Source organism: Oncorhynchus tshawytscha, linkage group LG15, assembly GCF_018296145.1.
Source record: "Oncorhynchus tshawytscha isolate Ot180627B linkage group LG15, Otsh_v2.0, whole genome shotgun sequence".
Taxonomy (NCBI): domain Eukaryota; kingdom Metazoa; phylum Chordata; class Actinopteri; order Salmoniformes; family Salmonidae; genus Oncorhynchus; species Oncorhynchus tshawytscha.
Genome location: NC_056443.1, coordinates 17,802,961 through 17,827,948, shown reverse-complemented (window position 1 = coordinate 17,827,948; position 24,988 = coordinate 17,802,961). Strand labels below are relative to the sequence as shown.

The 24,988-nt window shown below is 41.4% G+C and overlaps 1 protein-coding gene and 1 long non-coding RNA gene across 2 annotated transcripts; one reads left to right on the top strand and one right to left on the bottom strand.

Annotated features, from left to right (window-relative positions):
- The first annotated feature begins 70 nt into the window (after positions 1-70).
- On the top strand, positions 71-4,698 carry snapc2 (small nuclear RNA activating complex, polypeptide 2). Its single transcript, XM_024373340.2, has 6 exons — positions 71-196; positions 587-825; positions 1,254-1,427; positions 2,146-2,914; positions 3,363-3,451; positions 3,851-4,698. The coding sequence occupies exons 2-6, from the start codon at positions 595-597 to the stop codon at positions 4,457-4,459; spliced, it is 1,872 nt and encodes a 623-aa protein (XP_024229108.1). The 5' UTR covers positions 71-196; positions 587-594; the 3' UTR covers positions 4,460-4,698.
- A 719-nt stretch (positions 4,699-5,417) lies between these two features.
- LOC112214529 lies at positions 5,418-24,502 on the bottom strand. The gene is made up of 3 exons (XR_002948124.2): positions 24,464-24,502; positions 7,296-7,406; positions 5,418-5,662 (listed from the first exon to the last, which is right to left on the bottom strand). It is a non-coding gene; the product is annotated as an uncharacterized LOC112214529 (long non-coding RNA).
- Between the last annotated feature and the right edge of the window lie 486 nt (positions 24,503-24,988).

Below are 24,988 nucleotides of genomic sequence, written 5' to 3'. Positions count from 1 at the left end.
ATGTGCAAAAGTCACATCATTACAAAATGTAGTTTGTATTTCCAGAACGCGTTTCTCGAGTGGTACATTGTTCGTACTTTTTTTAACCTGCGGCAGTCCGTAGTGTATTGATTCTTGAGCAGAAAACGTGTTGTCAAGGTTAGGTATAGAAACAGAACAGGATTCACTCTTTCCGGGTAAAACGCAACATTTACAGGTATCTACTTGCACTTTATCACGTCGATAACAAACTATAATTTAGGGACTGGGACAAGGATAGCTTTGTAGTTAGCAAGCTAACACTGGTCTTTCGCGCGACGACAACGAGTTGCCTCTGCACTCTTTTGTCGCGTTCCATTTTACTATATCCTTTCATCAAAGCAAATGTGTTGCTGGATAAGTTGTCTCTGTCTGTACAGGGTGCCATTACTCCAAAATAGGAAAACGACTTGAGCACATTGTATACCGCCAGACTAGCTCTGGTCCACGTGAATACGTCAGCGCGTAACGCTAATTGGAAATCCGACGCATGCGCGTGGACCAGTGCTAGCTACGATAGCTCTTGTCTAATTGTTTGTCTTCCATCCAACTAAACGTTGCTACCTAGCTAACACAATGAAGCCGCCCTCTCGTTCTCGAATACAACCGACGCGCTATGTGAACAAGAAGACCGAAAAGACTATCTCGAAGCGAAAACCAAAGTTCGCGTGCACGGGATGGAGTCGGACGGAGCAACAGGTCCTGCTGCGGTGCCTCAACAAGCAGAACAAGATGACTGGCGGGATTCACGGGGCAATAGACCTAGAGGCCCTGCACGAAAAACTTCCCAAGCAGTCCAGAGAAGAAGTAAGTTAGCTAGGAAGTGCATTACAAATTGAGGTCACGATCATTCATTGAGCATGTGAGCGATGTATTTCTGTCTCTCTCTCTTTCTGTCTCTCTCTTTCTGTCTCTCTCTCTCTTTCTGTCTCTCTCTCTTTCTGTCTCTCTCTCTCTCTCTTTCTGTCTCTCTCCTCTCTCTCAAGAATAGTAAACCAACATTTGACAACTGGGGACATTATGTTGGTTCCCATAAGGTTAAATGCTATTTCTGGGGGGTTAAGGTTAGGTTTTTGGGTTAAGGTTCGATTTAGGGTTAGGGAAAATAGGATGTTGAATGGGACTGAATTGTATGTCCCCACAAGGTTAGCTGCGCGTGTGTGTCCAGTTCTGTATCGTACGTTCATACACAACACACCAATTAGTGTTTCTCTTCCATCCACTCTCCCTCCCAGATCCAGTCCCAGTTGGAGTGTCTGATGATGCGTGTGCTGAGAGCGGTGGTGGGCCAGGTGAAGAAGCAGAGGTCTGAGCAGAAGGCAGCCCTGAAGCCCATCCAGCTGTGGGCTGAACTGGCCCATGATATGGCTGGAGCTCTGGAGGAACCCATTACCTCAGCCTTCGCTCAGGTCTGTTCATTTATATATATATATTACACAATACCACGTCTTTCAAGGGAAGGTGAAAGTATCTCAAAAGGGGCAATTATGTTAGAAAAACAAAGTATGGACTAAAACATCACTAAAACAGGGGTGAACTGAGGATTATTAGGTGAATGTTTGATTGGACTAAAACATCACTAGCCGGCTTTAATCACACCCGTTTAACGTCCCATCTGGGCAGTGGGATATTTTTTTTTTTAGACCAGGGGAAAAAGTGCCTCCTACTGGCCCTTCAACACCACTTCCAACAGCATCTGGTCTCCCATCCAGGAACTGACCAGGACCAAACCTGCTTAGCTTCAGAAGCAAGCCAGCAGTAGTATGCAGGGTGGTATGCTGCTGGCAATATATAATGTATTCGATTCTACTGTCAATGCCACTCTGACATTGCTCGTCCTAATATTTATATATTTCTTAATTCCATTATTTTACTTTTAGATTTGTGTATATTTTTGAATTGTTAGATACTACTGCACTGTTGGAGCTAGGAACACAAGCATTTCGCTACACCCACAATAACATCTGCTACATATGTGTATGCGACCAATAACATTTGATTTGACTAGGCTTAAATATTTAGATGATAGTCTAGACATATTCAAGATTGAAAGTTACAAACTCTCCCTCTCTCTCTCTCATCTCCCCTCTATCGCTCTCTTCCCTTCTCCCTCAATCTTCTCTCCAGATGCTAGTCATCTCAGCCACAGAGCCCGGCAGCCTGACCAACTCGGACCCGCCTCGAGAAGACTACCTCCCTAAGCAACAACGCTCCAACTTCAAGACCATCCCACCTAGACCCATACCCACCCCTATCTCCCAAAAAAAAACAGCCCCCTCAGGGGTATCTAACAGCCCTATAGTGTTTAACATTGCTTCTACACCCCAACCACCACCTGCAGTCTCTGTACCAGTCTCTGGTGTTCCTGCCACCCAGCCGTCCACAATGAACCCCGGTTCTGGCGCATCCAAACAGAGAGGCAGGACCACTACACCAGCCTCTACGGTTGGAGCCCTACCCCAGCCTGGTTGCTCTAACTCCAGCATCCTCAGTCAGATTCAAGAAGGGTCTGCCATTTCCACTGTGCTTACAGTACAAATGCCTGTACAGTCCCTTTCTGCCTCATCGTCTGGTCCTACTACAACACTGCAGTCCCAGTCGGTGGCACAAGGTGGCGCGCATGGGCAGACCATGTCCAACGTCCCTTCCACTCAGCTGGCAGTGATGTCCTCTCCTGCCCCTGCCGATGTGTCAAAACAACAACAGCCCTCTGCTGCAGCCTCCTCTATTAGGCCGCAGCCTCAGCATCCCGGGGCTGGGCCAAGGAAAAGTAAACATGCGGATGAGAACACACCTAGATACACAGGCCTGGGGAGCATTGTGGACTTTGAGAAGATCTATCGGTTCTTAAGTACGGTCCATGTGCAGAGTGAATGCTTCAAACTGACTCCTATGGGTGAGATGATAGCTATTGTTTGGGTGGGGTGTAAGTTATACACTTTTTACCTTATGACAGTCGATAATCTGGTTTCTTTCTTTCTACATGTCTTACCAGGGTTGGGATCAATTCCATTTTAAATTCCAGTCAATTCAGAAAGTCGTCCAAATTTTAATTGTTCATATTCCCATTTGAAAAGCGTTGAAGATAATTGGAATTTCTGTGTAGTTCTGGAATATACCGGGATTGAAATGGAATTGACCCCAACCCTGCTTGTTATACAACCAATTGCTTGTAAAGATGCATTTGGGTCAAGAGGATAACACATTAGAGCACTAGGCTATTTCCAATGTGGTCACATTGCTCTGTCACATTCATATGTTGCAAAAAGATTGGCCAGTCTGTCCCATTTCCTCATCATAATCTTCTTCTTGTTCCAATTCTTCTTTGACTTCTTTTTCCCCAGAAAGTGCTATAATACTGGACCTGCTGATGTCTCTGCCTGAAGAGCTCCCCCTCCTGGACTGTGCCAGACTGCAGCACCACCTGCTCCAGGTACTGTACACTCAACTACAGATCTAAGATCAGATTGCCCAGCTGATCTAGGATCAGTTTAGCTTTTTAATTCATAATGAATAAGACCTGGGACTTTATCCACAAAGTATTAGTGCAGCTCTATGATCAGTTTAGCTTTTTAATTTAGCAAGGAATAAGAGTTGGGACCTGATCCTAGATCAGCACTCCAACTTTGAGACCCTTTGTGAGTATGGGCCCAGGCCTAGAATTGCGGATGGGTGATCTCCACCTCACTCATTTCTGTGTGAGGGAGTTTGCCCTTTTGCTAGTCAGACCTCTCCACCATCTTACGTTTTCTCTTTTTAATATATTCTTTCCACCATCTCTCCCTTTTGAGATATATTTGACAACATTACTCTGTTTTCTTCTCACCCCTAGGTCCATGAACGGTTCTCAGCCCCTGTTCCTAAAGTGACCCAGGAGGGCACCGGTACTGGGAGGCCCTGGTCCTCAGCAGCAGGAGATCAAAGAAGACAAGATGGAGCAACAGATGGAGGAGCAATACTTGTTGCTGTGACAACGCCCCCAAGTCTAGATGCTGGTGACAAGGTGGGGGCCCCACTTCAAGTACAACAGGGGAGTCAGGTAGAAGGAGGAAGAGGTGTGGCTATTAGTGGAATCCCAGATGGTCTGGGAAGTGATGGGATGGAATGCACTTCAACCAATCAGGGTGTGGCAGCAACGGTGGTGCCTGTCAACCTGGTCGCCGGGTGTTCCAATTCCGTTGCTAAGGATGGGGCTGTGCCGTTGCAGGGGAGTACAGAGGAAAGAGCGGGAACTGAGACTGTCGCGCCTTCACAGGGCAATGGACAAGCCCAGGGACAAACGCCCTCGACCAATGACGCGTCAGCAAAGTCAGCGACGGCTACGCAAAGAAAATCTGACTGGGAGAAGGCGGGACTCTGTCCCCTTAACCCCTTCATGGTGCCTTTGAAACTGTTGGCACGGAAACAGATCCAGTCGCTGGACGAGGTTGTGTTACAGTAGCCTCCATTTTGTTTTATATTTTGAGACGGAAAAAACAAAATAGCTGACAACTTGAGGATTTCATAGAATGTTCTAAAGCCTTGGATTAGTACAGCAGTACTTAAGTTCTTTAATTAGAAATGTCTCACTTTAACCTTCATTCATGGTTCATTTGATTGTGGTTTGTCATTTTTGGTTGCTTTGATATTATGCAGTTTACAAAAATGAGTCAGGAAATAAATCTTTGTTTTTATTACACATTTCAAAGATGTTTTGAGTGTTCAATATCTGTTCTCTGTATACAGACACGTTGTTAGGCCATGTTATTATATACATGTGATATTACAACATTATTCATTAGCTTTAGTACCAACGTTAAAAATGAGTACTGCTAATTGTCAAACTGGCACAAGTTGCATCATATCATTGGTAAAACAGTTTTTGCTGTTTCATTCAGTCTTCGCTCCCAAAGAGGAGACCTTCCAATACAGATCTTGTTCCAGTCTGTTTTTTTCCCGGTGGTCGATGAAACACTGATTTAAAGGATGAGCCAAGACATCTCAGAGTGACTTTATCTCCGGTCTGCTGATCATAAACGGTCAGGCAATATTGAAAAAAGGTATTTAACTATGGAATAGGTTTTTAAAGTCAACATTAGCTCCTCCATAGTATCCCTATGTAGTAATTTACCATGAAAGTACACCAGTTTATAAAGTGCAACCACAGTATAATGTATTTTACAGCTTTTTTTAACCGGTTGAATGACAATGTAGCCCACTTGTCAAACTCAAGGCCCGCGAGCCTATACAATCTGAAAATGTTTGTTTTTTTTGTCGCAGCAAAACGGTGTCAATCGACATTGAAATTACTAAAACCAAATCAAACGTTTGTAGAAATTATATTGGACTTTCATTTATAGTCTCTTCACTTTTGTCCAGCTTGCTAACAGTCCACGAAATGAAAGTTAGACATTCTGGGAGCATCAGAAATTCCAAAAGTGCTAGACTATTTTTTGCAAATTTTGACGACAAAGAAATACAGTATATAATACACTTTAAATGCCGCATTCTGTCCTTCTTTCCGCCTTTGATTGGCTGCCAGGGTCACTCAAAGCAAAACGTTGCCCTGAAGAGGTCGGTCGGTTCAGGTGTTTGTATGTCTTGTATGGCGTCCCTATCAGCCCACCAGGAACTGGTAGATGGTCTCAAACCTCTCCCTGGACACCTTTTATAGGAGAAGAAAGAGTAAGAACAAAGCTTTACTGTCCAATTTTATTTATCATGTTTTTGTTGCTTTTTAACCCCTTGAGAAAGTGTTTAAGTGACTTGCTCAAGGGGCACAACGTCAGGAGATGGCATCTAGTATAGCTTGAATAGAATCCCCAACTGTGCCTGTGTTCCATGGTATGGAGACATTGGAGGAGTCTCCCTCTGCCTCGTACTGCAAGCCCACTCGGCCACCATAAGGTGAGTTAGGGTTATTCTCTATGATAGGGGAGAAAAATTACATTTACAAATGGTCCCCCAAGCTAATCATGTTTTAAACCAGGCCAAGTACTCTACTGATGAGGATAATTAATAAAAACTTTTTGGGGGAAGGTGAAGGTGTTATGCCACACTTTTAAAGTCAAATACTTTGTATAACAATGGCATATTATCCCTTTAACTAGAGTTGATGTCTGCGCCCACATGGATATAATTAGCATCATTTTTTTTTTTTTAAATACACATAAAAATCTGTAAGCTTTTTTTGTTGTTGCATGGGCTGCATCTCAACACTGCTGGCCTTCTGTTTTGGCCTTCTGCACTTGCGGCGAAAGGTGGCAGCGCTACAGCCTGTGTTTGTCTGACCATGAGACATCCTGAAAAATCGGTCTTCACAAAAACGTCTGTAGCGTCCGAACGTCCTACAAACTATTATAACCCCTTTATGGAAAGATGACACTCTCACACACACAATGGTGTTCTCTGTTTTGCTCTACGACCCCCACAAGTGTCAGACTCGTCTGAATTCGGTACTGCCAATCTGCCAACTTCTGTCTGCAGCATCCGAACAGTTTGGGCTACACACTAATATGAACCCTCTTTGGGAAGGTGAGACTCTCACGAACACATACACGTCGGTCCAGGACGCTCACAAGACTCATCTGAAAGTAGCCCGGTACGAGTTTATAAAAATGAATGCCCCTTTTTGCCCTCAGAACAGCCTCAGGTCAGGGCATGGATTCTACAAGGTGTCAACATGCTGGCCCATGTTGGCTCCAATGCTTCCCACAGTTGTGTGGATGTCTTCTGGGCGGTGGACCATTCTTGACACACGGAAAACTGTTGAGTGTGAAAAACCCAGCAGCATTGCAGTTCGTGACACACTCAAACTGGTGCGCCTGGCACCTACTACCATACCCTGTTCAAAGGCACATAAATATTTTGTCTTGCCCATTGACCCTCTGAATGGCACGCACAAGTAATCCAAGGCTTAAAAATCCTTATTTAACCTGTCTCCTCCCTTTCATCAACACTGGTTGAAGTGGATTTAACAAGTGATATCAATTAGGGAATCACAGCTTTCACCTGGTCAGTCTATGTCATGGAAAAAGCAGCTGTTCCTAATGGCAAAAAGAAAAGGTGTTACAATAAAAAAAAAACATCCTGATCTTATGTTTCTCAGATATGTCTCAATTAAAAAAAATGTTTTTTGGACTCTGTTTTTCCATGTATGAATCTGTTATTCAATACATTTCTAGGGGCTAATAGCATTGCGTCAAATTCAATGTTTCGTCCAATAATTTGACTCCAGGGGGTTAAAACACAATTATAGCAACAACCTATGATAGCAGAGCAAGCTTTAGACAGTTTACCTGTTAGGACCGTGGTACTACTTGAACCAACCAAGTCGCCACTCGTAGTTGGCCTGTCGGGCCACTCAAAGTCGTCCTCCAGCCACTGGTTCAGTATGGATGTCTTTAGCCCTGATATGAAGGAAAGGGAAGAGTGGGGACTTAGTTAACTGAAATAACTTATTTACATAAGCATCCAGACCCTTTGCTATGAGACTCGAAATTGAGCTCCGGTGCATCCTGTTTCCATTGATCATCCTTGAGATGTTTCTACAGTACAACTTGATTGGAGTCCACCTGTGGTAAATTCAATTGATTGGACATGATTTGGAAAAGCACACACCTGTCAGTGACAGTGCATGTCAGAGCAAAACCTCTGCCATGAGGTCGAAGGAATTGTCCGTAGAGCTCAGAGACAGGACTATGTCAAAGCACAAATCTGGGGAAGAGTACCAAAACATTTCTGCTGCATTGAAGGTCCCCAAGAACAGTGGCCTCCATCATTCTTAAATAGAAGAAGTTTGGAACCACCAAGACTCTTCCTAACGCTGGCCGCCCGGCCAAACTGAGCAATTGGGGGAGAAGGACCTTGGTCAGGGAGGTGACCAAGAACCCGATGGTCACTCTGACAGCTCCAGAGTTCCTTTGTGGAGATGGGAGAACCTTCTTGAAGGACAACCATCTCTGCAGCACTCCACCAATCAGGCTTTTATTGTAGAGTGGCCAGACGGAAGCCACTCCTCAGTAAAAGGCACATTGACAGCCCTCTTGGAGTTTGCCAAAAGGCACCTAAAGGACTCTTAGACCATGAGAAACAAGATTCTCTGGTCTGATGAAACCAAGACTGAACTCTTTGGCCTGAAAGCCAAGCATCACATCTGGAGGAGACCTGGCACCATCCCCATGGTGAAGCATGGTGGTGGCAGCATCATGCTGTGTGGATGTTTTTCTGTGGCAGGGACTGGGAGAATGTTCAGGATCGAGGGAAAGATTAACAAATAAAATTGCAGAGAGATCTTTAATGAAGACCTGCCCCAGAGCGCTCAGGACCTCAGAAGGTTCACCTTCTAACAGGACAACGACCCTAAGCACACAGCCAAGACAATGCAGGAGTTGCTTCGGGACAAGTCTCTGAATGTCCTTGAGTGGCCCAGCCAGAGCCCAGACTTGAACCTGATCGAACATCTCTGGAGAGACCTGAAACTAGCTGTTCAGCAACGCTCCCCATCCAACCTGATAGAACTTGAAGAATGGGACATACTCCCCAAATACAGGTGTGCCAAGCTCGTAGCGTCATACCCGAGAAGACTCAAGGCTGTTATCGCTGCCAGGTGCTTCAACAAATTACTGAGTAAAGCATCTGAATACTTTTATAAATGTGATATTTCAATTTTTATTTTTACAAATTAGCAAACAATTATTAAAACCTGTTTTTGCTTTGTCATTATGGGGTATTGTGTGTAGATTTAAAAACAATTTAATACATTTTAGAATAAGGCTGTAAAATAACAAAATGTGGAAAAAGTCAAGGGGTCTGTAGATAAACTGTATCTGTTCATACTTCAATGGTCTCTGTAGTTAATTGACAGGAAAAAGAACAACAACTTGACCTTTTAATTATTATTATTTATTTTTTACATTTAAGGCAATGTGGTTACATACAGTGGGGAAAACAAGTATTTGATACACTGCCGATTTTGCAGGTTTCCTACTTACAAAGCATGTAGAGGTCTAATTTTTATCATAGGTACACTTCAACTGTGAGAGACGGAATCTGAAACAAAAATCCAGAAAATCACATTGTATGATTTTTAAGTAATTAATTTACATTTTATTGCATGACATAAGTATTTGATCACCTACCAACCAGTTAGAATTCCGTCTCTCACAGACCTGTTAGTTTTTCTTTAAGAAGCCCTCCTGTTCTCCACTCATTACCTTTATTAATTGCACCTGTTTGAACTCGTTACCTGTATAAAAGACACCTGTCCACACACTCAATCACACAGACTCCAACCTCTCCACAATGGCCAAGACCAGAGAGCTGTGTAAGGACATCAGGGATAAAATTGCAGACCTGCACAAGGCTGGGATGGGCTACAGGACAATAGGCAAGCAGCTTGGTGAGAAGGCAACAACTGTTGTCGCAATTATTAGTAAATGGAAGAAGTTCAAGATGACGGTCAATCACCCTCGGTCTGGGGCTCCATGCAAGATCTCACCTCGTGGGGCATCAATGATCATGAGTAAGGTGAGGGATCAGCCCAGAACTACACGGCAGGACCTGGTCAATGACCTGAAGAGAGCTGGGAACACAGTCTCAAAGAAAACCATTAGTAACACACTACACCATCATGGATTAAAATCCTGCAGCTCACGCAAGGTTCCCCTGCTCAAGCCAGCGCATGTCCAAGCCCATCTGAAGATTGCCAATGACCATCTGGATGATCCAGAGGAGGAATGGGAGAAGGTCATGTGGTCTGATGAGACACAAATATAGTTTTTTGGTCAAAACTCCACTCGCTGTGTTTGGTGGAAGAAGGATGAGTACAACCCCAAGAACACCATCCCAATCGTGAAGCATGGAGGTGGAAACATCATTCTTTGATGCGACAGCCCCGAAACCTGAAGGATCTGGAGAAGGTCTGTATGGAGGAGTGGGCCAAAATCCCTGCTGCAGTGTGTGCAAACCTGGTCAAGAACTACAGGAAACGTATGATCTCTCTAATTGCAAACAAAGGTTTCTGTACCAAATATTAAGTTCTGCTTTTCTGATGTATCAAATACTTATGTCATGCAATAAAATGCAAATTAATTGCTTAAAAATCATACAATGTGATTTTCTGGATTTTTGTTTTAGATTCCATCTCTCACAGTTGAAGTGTACCTATAAAAAATTACAGACCTCAACATGCTTTGTAAGTAGGAAACACTGCTGATTTTGCAGGTTATCATAAACTTGTTCTCCCCACTGTAGATCAACCAGGACAGCATATTGTGTAGAGATAGGTAGTAATATCACTAGAGTTTTTCCTGGTAAGGTCATGTGATCCCTTACCCACAGTCACAGTTATTGGAGGTGTAGGTCCAGATGTGGCGGGATGAGGAGAGGTCAATGGAGGAGATGTAGTTGGATTGGATGTAGTAGATGGAGAAGGTGTTGTAGATGGTGTGGTCGGCCTAGTTGGGGTAGTTAGAAGCGGTGTGGTAAACGGTGTGGTCGGGATGGTTTGAGAGGGTGTTGTGGTTATTGCTTCAGTTGTTGTTGATGCCTTACTATGTGTTGAGGTGCCAGCAGTTCCAGTTAGAGACTCACTTGCATCCTCAGGGGTCCCTATTGTGTAACCAGGAGTGATTGTGGGAGTTGTCAAAGTCTCTGGGCTTGCTGATTGTGTGACAGTGGTTGTTATTGCTTCAGCGGGAGTTGTTGTCATTTCTGCCTTTGTTGTGTGCTCATCAGGGATTGTTCCAGGTCCTGCTGCAGTTGAGGTGTCAGTTGGCTTTGTAGATGTACCGTCAGCTCCCCGAGTAGATGAGAGTCCAACTGTTGTTCCCGGTAATTGTCCTTCTGTGACTGCTGACGTTTGTTCATTTGTGGTGACAGGCTCACTGGTGACAGACGGTTGTGAAGGACTTGTTTCTGGTGAGGCACTGGTTGCACTTGAGGACTTGAGCTTTAGTTGTTTCAAGTTTGTATTTGGTTGTTTCCGGTTTCATAGTCACTCCCGATGTTGAAAACAGCTTCATCTGTTGCCGTTGTTAAACCAGCTGCCATAGCTGTTGATTATTCAGGAGATGTGTTTGTTTCAGAAGTCACTGTTGATGCCTCACTTGATGTTGAGGTGCCAGCAGTGCTAGTTAAAGACTAACTTGTAACTTCAGGGGGTACTGTTGTGTGACCAGAAGTGAATGTGTAAGTTGTATTTTTGGTTCCCTGGGTAGATGAGAGCCCAATGGAAGTGCCTGATATTTGCCTCTCTGTGACTTCTGAAGTTTGTTTAATTGTAGTGGCAGGCTCACTGGGAACCACAGGTGTTGAGGGAATTGTTTCCTGCGTACCATTTGTTGCTGACACTTTTTTCCTCACAGAATTAGCCATATTTGCTTTGAGTTTGTTTGGTATCACCCACGTTTCTGATGTTGTAATCCTATCTGATAATGGAAAATTGTTCTCTTCAGATGTAATATAAAACCAGTTGATGAGGTTGGATTTTCTGTAGTTACAGGTGTAGATAATCAGTCATTAGTACAGTTTTGTAATAGTTTTATGACAGTATCATAGTATGTATGCATTGCAATCTACAAGGTTCTATGGCCATCAAAGCATGGCAAAACGAACTTATGACACTCCTAGCAGGAGTCTACTGAATTACCTTTATAGTCGGGCGGCAGGGCAGCCTAGTGGTTAGAGCGTTGGACTAGTAACTGAAAGGTTGCAAGTTCAAATCCCTGAGCTGACAAGGTATACATCTGTTGTTTTGCCCCTGAACAGGCAGTTAACCCACTGTTCCTAGGCTGTCATTGAAAATAAGAATTTGTTCTTAACTGACTTGCCTGGTTAAATAAAGGTAAAATACATTTTAAAAAATTAAAATGGACACAATCAAAATAGTCCAAATTGGTGAAGTGAAATTAAAAAATGATTTGTTAAAAAAAAAAAAACAGAAAAGTGGTGCGTGCATATGTATTCACCACTTTGCTTTGAAGCCCCTAAATAAGCTCTGGTGCAACCAATGTTGTGGAAATTTCCTGTATTACCAAATCATGAGAGAGCAAACCACACAAGTCAGAGTTATCATAAAGTCCATCTTTAATTATATGAGCTTCACCACAGCACTGTGACTCTCAGATCAATTCAGTGTCTATAAATGAATTCTCTGAGAGTCTCAACATAATGGCAACTGAGATCCTTAATAGCAAAGATCCACCCCCTAGTCGACATGACAAACCACAGGTCTTTAGGAACATTACACAAAGAAAGACTTTACTTCAGAGAGGAGTATCCCATAGCCAGACAGCATTGGCTATAAATTATCGTTCAGTTTGGTCTCCTAAACAAAGCTCTTATCTCATTCTTGGTACCACTTAGGACCAAGACATTACCTCATCCAATGGCATATATCAATTTGTCAATATCTAGATACTCCCATAAAAAATACAACCCCTCCTGGACAAGCTTACAGAGAGGAGTGACTGGCACACAGACATTGTGGAGCCACCTAACTGGTTCCCCATTAATCACACCATCCCTTCACATGGTTTAGGAATAGTTACATACACATTCACAGATAAGACGAACCCGACCTCTCCCCTCTCTGGGCCCAAGTAACTTTCCCACATAAGCATGCTTATGAAAATTAATAAAACATCTTATTTATAAATGTTACCTAAAGGATTCTGATTCTGCCACGACACCAATTACCTTCAGAAGTCACATAATTAGTTAAATAAAGTCTAACTGTGTGCAATCTAAGTGGCACATGATCTGTCACATGAGCTCAGTATATATATGCCTGTTCTGAAAGGCCCCAGAGTCTGCAACACCACTAAGCAAGTGGCACCACCAAGCAAATGGCACAATGAAGACCAATGAGCTCTCCAAACAGGTCAGGGACAAAGTTGTGGAGAAGTACAGGTCAGGGTTGGGTTATAAAAAATATCAGAAACTTTGAACATCCCACGAAGCACCATTAAATCCATTATTAAAATTTGAAAGAATTTGGCACCACAACAAACCTGCAAAGAGAGGGCCGCCCACCAAAACTCACGGACCAGGAAAGGAGAGCATTAATCAGAGAGGCACAAAGAGAGCAAAGTTAACCCTGAAGGAGCTGCAAATCTCCACTGCAGAGATTGGAGTATCTGTCCATAGGAACACTTTAAGCCGTACATTCTACAGAGCTGGGCTTTACGGAAGAGTGGCCAGAAAAAAATACATTGCTTAAAGAAAACAATAAGCAAACATGTTTGGTGTTCGCCAAAAGGCATGTGGGAGACTCCCCAAACATATGGAAGAAGGTACTCTGGTCAGATGAGACTAAAATTGAGCTTTTTGGCCATCAAGGAAAATGCTATGTCTGGCGCAAACCCAACACCTCACATCACCCTGAGAATACCATCCCCACAGTGAAGCATGGTGGTGGCAGGGATGTTTTTCATCGGCAGGGACTGGGAAACTGGTCAGAATTGAAGGAATGATGGATGGCGCTAAATACAGGGAAATTCTTGAGCGAAACTTGTTTCAGTCTTCCATAGATTTGAGACTAGGCCGGATTTTCACCTTTCAGCGGGACAATGACCCTAAGTATACTGCTAAAGCAACACTCGAGTGGTTTAAGGGGAAACATTTAAATGTCTTGGAATGGCCTAGTCAAAGCCCAGACCTCAATCCAATTGAGAATCTGTGGTATGACTTAAAGATTGCTGTACACCAACAGAACCCATCCAACTTGAAGGAGGTGGAGCAGTTTTGCCTTGAAGAATGGGCAAAAATCCCAGTGGCTAGATGTGCCAAACTTATAGAGACATACCCCAAGATACTTGCAGCTGTAATTGCTGCAAAAGGTGGCTCTACAAAGTATTGACTTTGGGGTGGGTGAATAGTTATGCACACTTAAGTTTTGTTTTTTTGTCTTCATGTTTGTTTCAAAATAAAATAAAATATTTTGCATCTTCAAAGTAGTAGGCATGTTGTGTAAATCAAATGACACAAACCCCTCCCAAAAAAATCTATTTTTATTCCAGGTTGTAAGGCAACAAAATAGAAAAAATGCCAAGGGGGTTGAATACTTTCGCAAGCCACTGTATGCTCATAGCATTGGATGTAGCACAGCTGTCTTAGGTCTTTCTCCATGTACACATCTATGGTCACTCTGCAGAAACAGCCGTTCCTGACCTATGGGCTGTTCTGGTTTTGACAAAGCTTACTTTTTATGTTTATTGTATATTTGCCTATAGTTTGACCAGTGCTTAATTTGTAAACCGTGAGTTGCCGGGACAAAAAATTATGCCAGAGAGTAGTAACCTGGGGGTATTTTAGGTACCAGAACACAGGAGTTTTTTCTCGACCTTTATAATAAATCATTGCATAGTGGCATAAAGCAGTAGAGTTGAGGCGCTTACAGAAGTTGCACGGATGGGAAAACATTTTTGAATTTCATGCAATTCTTCGTCATTTGACATGACTGGAGACACACAAATTATCTAAATGACAGGCTATTTTGACACTGAGAATCTGAGATCAATTAAAACGACCTTGTCTTGAATCCATCAATAGCCTAGGCATAGGTGTGTAGAGACACACATATTGTACAATATGGAGAGGAAATTATAGTCCTAAAAAAATATCCAGTTTCACTAGCTCACCCAATGATTCGCATCTCACTCGCTGCCGATGTCCAATGCGCTCCTGCCAAAAGCATATCTCTCTCTTGTTTTGTTTTGTAAAACAATGTTCGCTAAATAGGCCTATTTGGAAGTTGATCAAATATTTTGGTAGCCTGGGGCAGAAAGATTAGAGTCTTCTGTTTTCCGCAGGAGCCCTTTACTTTCCAACCTGTGTTTTCCCAAGATTGTATTTGAAATATTTCGAAAGGCCTGTTTTGTCTGCATGCTGTTCGGCAAGTTTTCGACGGTAGGATATGTCTTATAATTGGCTACACATATCCATAACTAGGCTATAAAAATAGTTACTGATGGTGTAATAGGCTATTCTGGATTATTTCATTTCTTTCTGAACAGACAGCAGTAATTCTATAACTTTGGTAAATGTTTTTCTATTTATCAGGAGTGCCCGCAGCTCTGATTCTATAAGGAAATAGATGATTAAGTGCAACGCTGGAGAGATGAGTTGCAGGCTCATGTCTAGCAGAGCAGAGAGAGGGAGAGATATAGCAAGTGAATCTCATTCTAGTTCTGGTAGAGATACAGACGTGCATCCCTCACTCACCCACAGCAGAAGCCACGCATTGGTCTTTAGGTTACAATGTAGCGCAAAGCATAGAACCGGCCGACCCAACTCAAATAAATTCTTAGGATTTCAGGCGTGGGCTGAAAATCTACGTTATCACATTACGTGTTTTGAAGGGGTAGGAGATTAATGAAGCGGCAATTTAAATGAAGTTTGATTGCTTTTATTTTTTACATTGCAAAGAGTGCAAATAATTTTTCATGGCATGAGAGGTCCCGGGTACGGGAAAATAGTTTCCGGAATGAAACAGAGAGGTGCCGGATATTGGATCCAGTTCGAATTAAGCTCCGAGTTTGACTATACAGTAGTATGACTACAATTTGATTATACACATAGAAAGTTTTCCCAAGTTCTCAGGTTTTCCCAAGTTCTCAGGTCTAATTGTCATTGCCATAATTTCACAGTTCACTCACTGATACTCTAAAAATTCGTAATTAATATAATGCATGCATTTTTGTGTTTTTTCGGAGGTTCAATCAGTGCCTCCGGAGGTTTAAAAAAATTGCCTGATAAATCCTCAAAAGTGGTACAGTATATTGTATTGCTGACTATAACTTCACCAGAAGCCAAATGCAGTTTAAAACCACACCCATCATTAGAGAATCTAATACATTTCCCATTAAACTTAATTAGCCTACCCATTAAGTATACCTATAACAGCCATAGAAAGTGTATTGTATTGCTGATGATTAACACAAACTTAAGTTACCAGCTGTTAACCCTAACAGAGACAATAGAGGTCAGTTTTTACCAGTTTTTTTTTTAATCCTTCTGAAATTTTGGAACTTTGTCAAGCAGCTAGTTACCAATTTTTTTTATATATTTTTTTTTACCATGATTACCAAAAAATATATATATATTTAACATGATTTCTGTGTTTACCATCACAAATAGATTAAAGCACCGAATTTGGCAAGAATTTGGCACAGAGGTAGATGTATGTACCCTGAAAAGATATCGATATGGAGCCACTTTTTTTCTCACCTATCTACACACAATACCCCATAATGATAAAGTGAAAACATTTTTTAAAACATTTTAGTAAATTTATTGAAAATAAAATACAGATATCTAATTTACATAAGTATTCACACCCATGAGTCAATACATGTTAGAATCACCTTTGGTCTTTCTGGGTAAGTCTCTAAGAGCTTTGCACACCTGGATTGTACAATATTTGCCCATTTATTATTCTACAAATTCTTCAAGCACTGTCAAATTGGTAGTTGATCATTGCTAGACAACCATTTTCAAGTCTTGCCATATCTTTTCAAGTAGATTTAAGTAAAAACTGGAACTCTGCCACTCAGGATCATTTACAATCTTCTTGGTAAGCAACTCCAGTGTAGATTTGGCCTTTTCTTTTAGGTTATTGTCCTGCTTAAAGGTGAATTCATCTCCCAGTGTCTGGTGGAAAGCAGACTGAATAAGATTTTTCTGTAGCATTTAGCCTGTGCTTAGCTCCATTCCATTTTCTTTTTTTTTTTATCCTGAAAAACAATGTCCCAGTCCTTAACAATTACAAGCATACCCATAACATGATGCGTCCACCACTATGCTTGAAAATATGGAGAGTGGTACTCGGTAATGTGTTGTATTGGGTTTTCCAAAAACACAAGAATTTAATTATGCTTTGCCACATTTTTTGCAGTATTTCTTTAGTGTCTTGTTGCAAACAGCATGCATGTTTTGGAATATTTTCATTCTGTATTAGGCTTCCTTCTTTTCACTCTGTCAATTAGGTTAGTGTTGTGGAGTAACTACAATGTTGTTGATCAATTGTCCGTTTTGTCCTATCACAGCCACTAAACTCTGTAACTGTTTTAAAGTCACCTGTGGCCTTATGGTGAAATCTTTAAAACTGTTTCCTTCCTCTCCAGCAACTCAGTTAAGAAGGACAGCTGTATTGATACACCATCCAAAGTGTAATTAATAACCTCACCATGCTCAAAGGGATATTCAATGTCTGCTTTTGTTTGTACCCATCTACCAATAGGTGCCCTTCTTTGCGAGGCATTGGAAAACCTGCCTGGTCTTTGTGATTGAATCTGTGTTTTAAATGCACTGCTCGACTGAGGGACCTTATAGATAATTGTATGTGTGGGGTACAGAGATGGGGTATTAATATAAAGAATCATGTTATACACTATTATTGCACACAGGGTGAGTTCATGCAACTTATTATGTGACTTGTTAAGCAACTTTTGACTCTTGAACTTATTTAGGCTTGCCATACCAAAGAGGTTGAATACTGTACTCATTGACTCAAGATATTTCAGATTTTAATTTTTAATTAATCATTTGTAAACATTTCAAAAAACATAATTCAACTTTGACATGATGGGTTATTGTCTGTAGGCCAGTGACAAAAAAATCTCTATTTAAATTCAGGCTGTAACACAACAAAATGTGGAACATGTCAAGGGTTGTGAATACTTTCTAAAGGCACTGTACATATTTAGCTTCCAGTCAATGTATTTATACCAGGTTTTGAGAGTCTCATCTTTCAGATACAATTAGAACTGAGTTGGTTAGTTAATAGACCCATAAGACAGAGAGTTCCAAATAGCAAATTTTCCCCTACCCACTCAGACCAACTCCCAGGCAGTCCTAGCAAAATTCTTGCTTGAGAAGCTATTTTTGTTTCTTTTTCACCATTCTAATTGGGGGGGGGGGGCAGGAATGTACCTAACTGTTACCCAAAAACATCTGTATTGGACTTTTAAGCTCAAAATATGATTGCACTTTTTGGGTTAAATGTAATTTAAAATCACACGAAGCATAGAAAAGGTAAAGCATTTTCCATTCAAATGCATTCAGTATGGGATCATACAGTGCCTTGCGAAAGTATTCGGCCCCCTTGAACTTTGCGACCTTTTGCCACATTTCAGGCTTCAAACATAAAGATATAAAACTGTATTTTTTTGTGAAGAATCAACAACAAGTGGTACACAATGATGAAGTGGAACGACATTTATTGGATATTTAAAACTTTTTTAACAAATCAAAAACTGAAAAATTGGGCGTGCAAAATTATTCAGCCCCTTTACTTTCAGTGCAGCAAACTCTCTCCAGAAGTTCAGTGAGGATCTCTGAATGATCCAATGTTGACCTAAATGACTAATGATGACAAATACAATCCACCTGTGTGTAATCAAGTCTCCGTATAAATGCACCTGCACTGTGATAGTCTCAGAGATCCGTTAAAAGCGCAGAGAGCATCATGAAGAACAAGGAACACACCAGGCAGGTCCGAGATACTGTTGTGAAGAAGTTTAAAGCCGGATTTGGATACAAAAAGATTTCCCAAGCTTTAAACATCCCAAGGAGCACTGTGCAAGCGATAATATTGAAATGGAAGGAGTATCAGACCACTGCAAATCTACCAAGACCTGGCCGTCCCTCTAAACTTTCAGCTCATACAAGGAGAAGACTGATCAGAGATGCAGCCAAGAGGCCCATGATCACTCTGGATGAACTGCAGAGATCTACAGCTGAGGTGGGAGACTCTGTCCATAGGACAACAATCAGTCGTATATTGCACAAATCTGGCCTTTATGGAAGAGTGGCAAGAAGAAAGCCATTTCTTAAAGATATCCATAAAAAGTGTTGTTTAAAGTTTGCCACAAGCCACCTGGGAGACACACCAAACATGTGGAAGAAGGTGCTCTGGTCAGATGAAACCAAAATTGAACTTTTTGGCAACAATGCAAAACATTATGTTTGGCGTAAAAGCAACACAGCTCATCACCCTGAACACACCATCCCCACTGTCAAACATGGTGGTGGCAGCATCATGGTTTGGGCCTGCTTTTCTTCAACAGGGACAGGGAAGATGGTTAAAATTGATGGGAAGATGGATGGAGCCAAATACAGGACCATTCTGGAAGAAAACCTGATGGAGTCTGCAAAAGACCTGAGACTGGGACGGAGATTTGTCTTCCAACAAGACAATGATCCAAAACATAAAGCAAAATCTACAATGGAATGGTTCAAAAATAAACATATCCAGGTGTTAGAATGGCCAAGTCAAAGTCCAGACCTGAATCCAATCGAGAATCTGTGGAAAGAACTGAAAACTGCTGTTCACAAATGCTCTCCATCCAACCTCACTGAGCTCGAGCTGTTTTGCAAGGAGGTATGGGAAAAAATGTCAGTCTCTCGATGTGCAAAACTGATAGAGACATACCCCAAGCGACTTACAGCTGTAATCGCAGCAAACGGTGGCGCTACAAAGTATTAACTTAAGGGGGCTGAATAATTTTGCACGCCCAATTTTTCAGTTCTTGATTTGTTAAAAAAGTTTGAAATATCCAATAAATGTCGTTCCACTTCATGATTGTGTCCCACTTGTTGTTGATTCTTCACAAAAAAATACAGTTTTATATCTTTATGTTTGAAGCCTGAAATGTGGAAAAAGGTCGCAAAGTTCAAGGGGGCCGAATACTTTCGCAAGGCACTGTACCTATAACTGCCATCAATAGTAGAAAACACCATAGTATATCCATAGCATGGGTTCTCTTGAGACCCATGATTGCTCAGGGGCAACCGCTATGTTAACATGACATTCAACAAGAGCTGAGGTGCATATTACGCTGTATATACAATGACTTAGAAGTGACTAAAGGGAGGTGGTCTGTGTCAAACGAGCTGTTGCTTCAATATTTAACCATCACCTCTCTTTGATCTCTAAATAGGATTTATTATAGCCTTGGTGTGAGGACAGGAGGGAAGTGATGCGATGGCAAGGCAATAAATAAGAGATATGTAGCTCCAATGGAGCTACCATTGTAGAAGATAACAAAGGGTTGTAAATTGTATAGCTTGTTATTCACATGCGGCAATAAATGTTCTTCGTACCTTATTTTTATTTTTTAATTCTCTGCAACCAACCAACCGATCAACGCTCTAGATGCAAGGACTGACAGTCCATGACAACCACATGATTTCTTAAACCATGTTTTGAAGCTATACCTTGTTTGTTTACAATGGAATGGATAGACAAATGCATTCATTAATGAATGAATGTGTCTTGTTTTGGATTCAAGGTTTCCAGCAAGACAATAACCCCAAGCACTAATCAAAATCCACCCCAAAAATTGTTAATCGACCACATAATCAACATTTTGCAATGGCCATCTCAGTTTCCAGGCTTGAAACCCATTGGAAACCTGTGGTTTGAATTGAAGAGGGCAGTCCATAAGGAATTGTGTAAGATCCATCCCGATGTGTTCTCCAATCTCATAAAACATTTGAAGAAAAGGCTGTGTTGTTATCCTCGCAAGGGGAGGTTGCTAGAATATTGAACATTTTGACCCCTATCTTCCTGAGACATTTTTTTGTATTACTTGTTAAACATCTCTTTCTCTGAGCAATTGTATTAGTATAATTAGCATAGAATATAGCTCAGTATTTGTATTCTTTATTTTTATCAAGGGTGCCAATAACTATGGACCTGACTGTATATGACTCTGCAACACTACAGCACAAGAGGGTTCCAATGCAATCCAACACATTTATACTCCCTTGTAAATTAACTTAATTTTTATCAACAGTTTCGCAGTAATTGAGTGGAATCCGCTGTGAATTTGTCAAGTGTCCATGAGAAAGTTCACTGTGACTTCTGTTGATCCTGCAGTTACTGCAAGCCGTCCTTTGCCAGATCCATCTACAGGAAACACTTGCTCGCACTCTCAATTGTATCTCTGTTTAATGGTTTATCACGCTCCCAATCTCTGATAAGAAGCAGAATGTGATACTCAACTCATGCGATTCCTCCATGGCAAACTCGCTGACAATGTCTTTTCAACACAAGTAATTATTTCACACAGGTCAATCCCATCTGTTAAAGTTTTACAACACTGACATGAGATAGTACTAGGGCTGTTACGGTGACCATATTACCGCCACACCGGCAGTCACGAGTCATGAGCGCGTTTAGACACGGTAACTAGGCTTCTCCACTCTCTGATGCTGCTGATGGTCATTAGTAGCCTCTCAAATTTGCTGACTGCCTGGCACTCAGCACTCTATTGTCCCTCAAATCACTCTGACATCATTGCAAATGTTTTCGAAGAAATCTAGTCGAACACCCCATGAGGTCATGCTGCGCAACATTTGTATAGGCTATGCGTGAGAAAACAGAGTTTTGATGGCCTCTATTTAAAAAAGAGGATCCTATCAGCTTTCTATAGACTAGGCCTACTATATTTATTTATCTATCAGATTTCCTAATATTAAGCACATTGCTTCGCTTTACCTGGCATGAATGTGAACCACAGGAAAAGCGTCCTCCATTCCCTATATAAATGCATAGATGACATGTTATTTTATTCCCATGTTCCTGTTCCGAGACAGGTGCATGATAATGGTCCATTCTAAATCCAAAGTAATTTCACACATATATTATTTAGTATGTGTAAAGACAGGGGCGCAACTTTAGTTTTAGAAGTGGGGGTGGGGGTGGGGGGGTAACCTGGCAGGGGGTCTGCCCTCAGAATTTTGGGGGGCATCTATAGCTAATTTCCTGCATTTCTAGGACTGGCCCCAACTTTAAAAAAAATCTTAGTCCACCAAGAGTAGTCTGAATTTATGCATTTAGAATCTATCGCATCCCACAACTGTCCCAGAGTATGTTTGGAATATTTATTTATTGCACAGAAGGACAAGTTGACCAATAGAATATGTCAACTTTTGTACTATGGGGGAATAGTAGATTGACATGTTTTTGCTGTTCATTAGGCCTGCTCATCTTGTTGGCTCACTAAAAGTAGGCTAAATGTTGACAGTTCTAACATCTTCAATATGAGAATTCAATAGAGGGACATGCAGTTGCATCCCCGATGTGTCTGTCTTCAATTGTAGCCTACTTCTTAGCTGAGATGTCTGTGAGAAGGACCCGATCACGTGATGGGCATTGACTAATAAGAATTGAGATATCTGAGAGATCCATGTGAGTGAGAGGTGCTTCGGAGCACGGCAGCTAGAGGGGAAATATAATTATTATATTCAGCCCAAGGGCAAAATGTCCACTTTGACTGCAAAAGGCATGGATTTTTTAGGTTACATTGCGGCCACACTAGGGGCATGCCGCTGGGATATTCGAAGCCTGGTGAGAATATTATCAAGTGCTTGTGCACAAGAAACAAATCAGAGCTCATGCCTTTCATGCAACGTTTTCAAATCATCATTAGAATTGCCTCACGCAGCATTAGAATGTATTAAAAATCTAAACATATATACCAACGTTTGTATCACAACTAAAGTTGCATGAATTAAGCCTATAGGAGGACCTGTTTATTTGTTAACCGCTCAACACAGAATAGCCGCGCGCGCGTGTGTGTGTGTGTGACGATCGGTGCTGCTTAAGACTATGGAGGATTTTTAAAAATTGTTATGAGCATGTTCTTATTTCTATTACAGCATATTGGGTGACTGTCATTCATATTCCATTCACCTAGCTCAATATTACATCAATAGTTTTAGGCTCCTACATGATATTCGATTTTTCCCTATACCTATCATGAGGTTGCTTCAACCTAGTCTACAAAATGGCGCCACTTAGAACTGGGGGGACATAACCTGGTGGGGGGGGGTAAGCTAATTTCCTTAATTTTTACACAATCCAATATGCCGCCTCCATATAGAAGATTTTCAGCCCCCTGCATGCCCGACCCCCATCAGTCTAGTAATAACTTAACTCTCTCCCAATACAATTTCCTTCCCAGTTCCCCTCTTTAGTGTTTTTAATTCCCAAGGGAAAGGTTTGGAAACAAAAAAACACACCTCAAATATACATTAACACACAGAAATAGCACATCCTCCATAGGACTGAGCAGCCCAGCCTCTAGGGATTGCCTAAATAGGAATCTCCCCTGACTTGGGCATGTTTTCAATACAGACTCCTTTAGTCGTACTGAAATTCCATATAAGGCATCCAGACCTTATGAAAGTTGCTCAGTATACCCATAATCTTGTAATAAATCACATCTAGTGACACATAACTTGACATTGTGGGAGGATAACCAACCTTCCAATTAATGGCAATGCTTTTCTTAGCTGCTATAAATGCTTGGTTACACAGTTTCTTCAGATAACAGTCCCCAGTATCAACATTTCCAAGCAAACAAAAACAGGGTGATTTCACCTCCTGATGATTATGATGACTGACCGTGTTCGAACAAAAAAAACAATGAATCATGCTCTCTTTCTATCCATCTGTCTCTCGTCTGCAGGTGTGTTTTGATGTGAGAGAGGAAGCCAGTCCCGTCATCGCCACCTCACCCACTCTTAAGATAACCTTCAGGCCAACTGGGGGCCCAAGGCTGGTTAGGAGCCACCGCTAGAGACACTGTAATTGTGTTGAACTGAGAGAATATTAGGGCAGCACTGTAATTCATGAATCATATGCTGTCTGCCTCTGTTCTTAGCGCTTTCCCTTTCTGTCTTCTACACCTCTCTCTCCACCTCGTCTTTCTTCCTCGTTTTATAATGCACACCATATCTGCATTGAAGTATAGATTGAACTTGTATTTATAATATAATATTACAATTATCATAATTATAATGCATGTATTATGTATTTATAACACCTGGATAATGAACGTATTTCAATAAAGTGTTTCACATTCTCCACTTGTTGAAATTAAGTATCACATTGAAATACTATGAAGGGAGTTAGACATGCATAGGTTTTTTTTCTGTATATATGAATTACAAATCAGCCTTTACTTAAATCATGTTTCTAGTCTATTGCATAGTTACAATGTGTAATCATTGACGTCCCAGGAGCAGGAGTGGTAAACACTGTTGAAGTGTATAATTGTCAGTCATACATGCAGACACAGCATCATTCAAAGAATGGAGATTGATACACCTGGTATTGGATATGACTGAAAAATAATGTCTCACAGAGATTCATACCTGAACCTCACATTTATTTGCCAAGGAAAAGTACATGATCAATGAATATATTTGGTTTGCTGGTTTTCTCAGGAGTCCCTAAAACATTAAACAACATGAATTACAATGTCATACTGTACTCATGTCATAACACATAACACATAATGTTAGCTAGTCAGTTAACTTGCTAAATCGCGATTGTCATAAATTAACTTTATGACAAAAAAATATGCACAAACGTTTGTCTCTACATTAACTAACATATTCCTCTCAATTGTACATTTTTAGTTTGACTCGTTATGACGTTATAACTACTTACATTAGCTTCCCCCGTAATGTTTTGTCAGCCATCTTTGCTGAAGAAAGTCACCAGGGACGGGTGGCTCGCGTCAAACTCGTCATTGGAACCACTCAATATGATTGGTCATATAAAAACCTTGGGACCCAAATGCATAATGAGTGCTCTAACTCCCCCTTGTGGTGGTCTAGAGCAATGAAGCCGTGACACTGGGTACCTCTAAGTCCCGTGGTGTAAGCTCGCAACTTTTAAAGGAGGAACCACTGTACGTGCGAGATCAGGTGCGCATGTGGTCTCAATGAAATAGTAGGCTATAGCCTACCCATGGGCGGGGAAGCACGGGGCAGTAATCTTTCCCAGGAAATGTACTTCCTAAATCGGCCTATGATTAGGCTATAGTTTCCTACATTGCCTAGAAATGGGCCTAAAAATTGATCACCCATAATTCTCTGTCTGAAAATCTATAATCTATAAACTTAGATTTAGAGAAAGTGCAAGTCTCTCCAACTTTGCTCTGTTCAAACTACATCTAGCAAAATTGTTGGG

Coding starts and splice junctions, on each gene's coding strand:
- snapc2 (XM_024373340.2), top strand. CDS start 595: ATGAAGCCGCCCTCTCGTTCTCGAATACAACCGACGCGCTATGTGAAC. Junction 1,428..2,145: donor TTACCTCAGCCTTCGCTCAG/GTCTGTTCATTT, acceptor TCTTCTCTCCAG/ATGCTAGTCATCTCAGCCAC. Junction 3,452..3,850: donor TGCAGCACCACCTGCTCCAG/GTACTGTACACT, acceptor TCTCACCCCTAG/GTCCATGAACGGTTCTCAGC.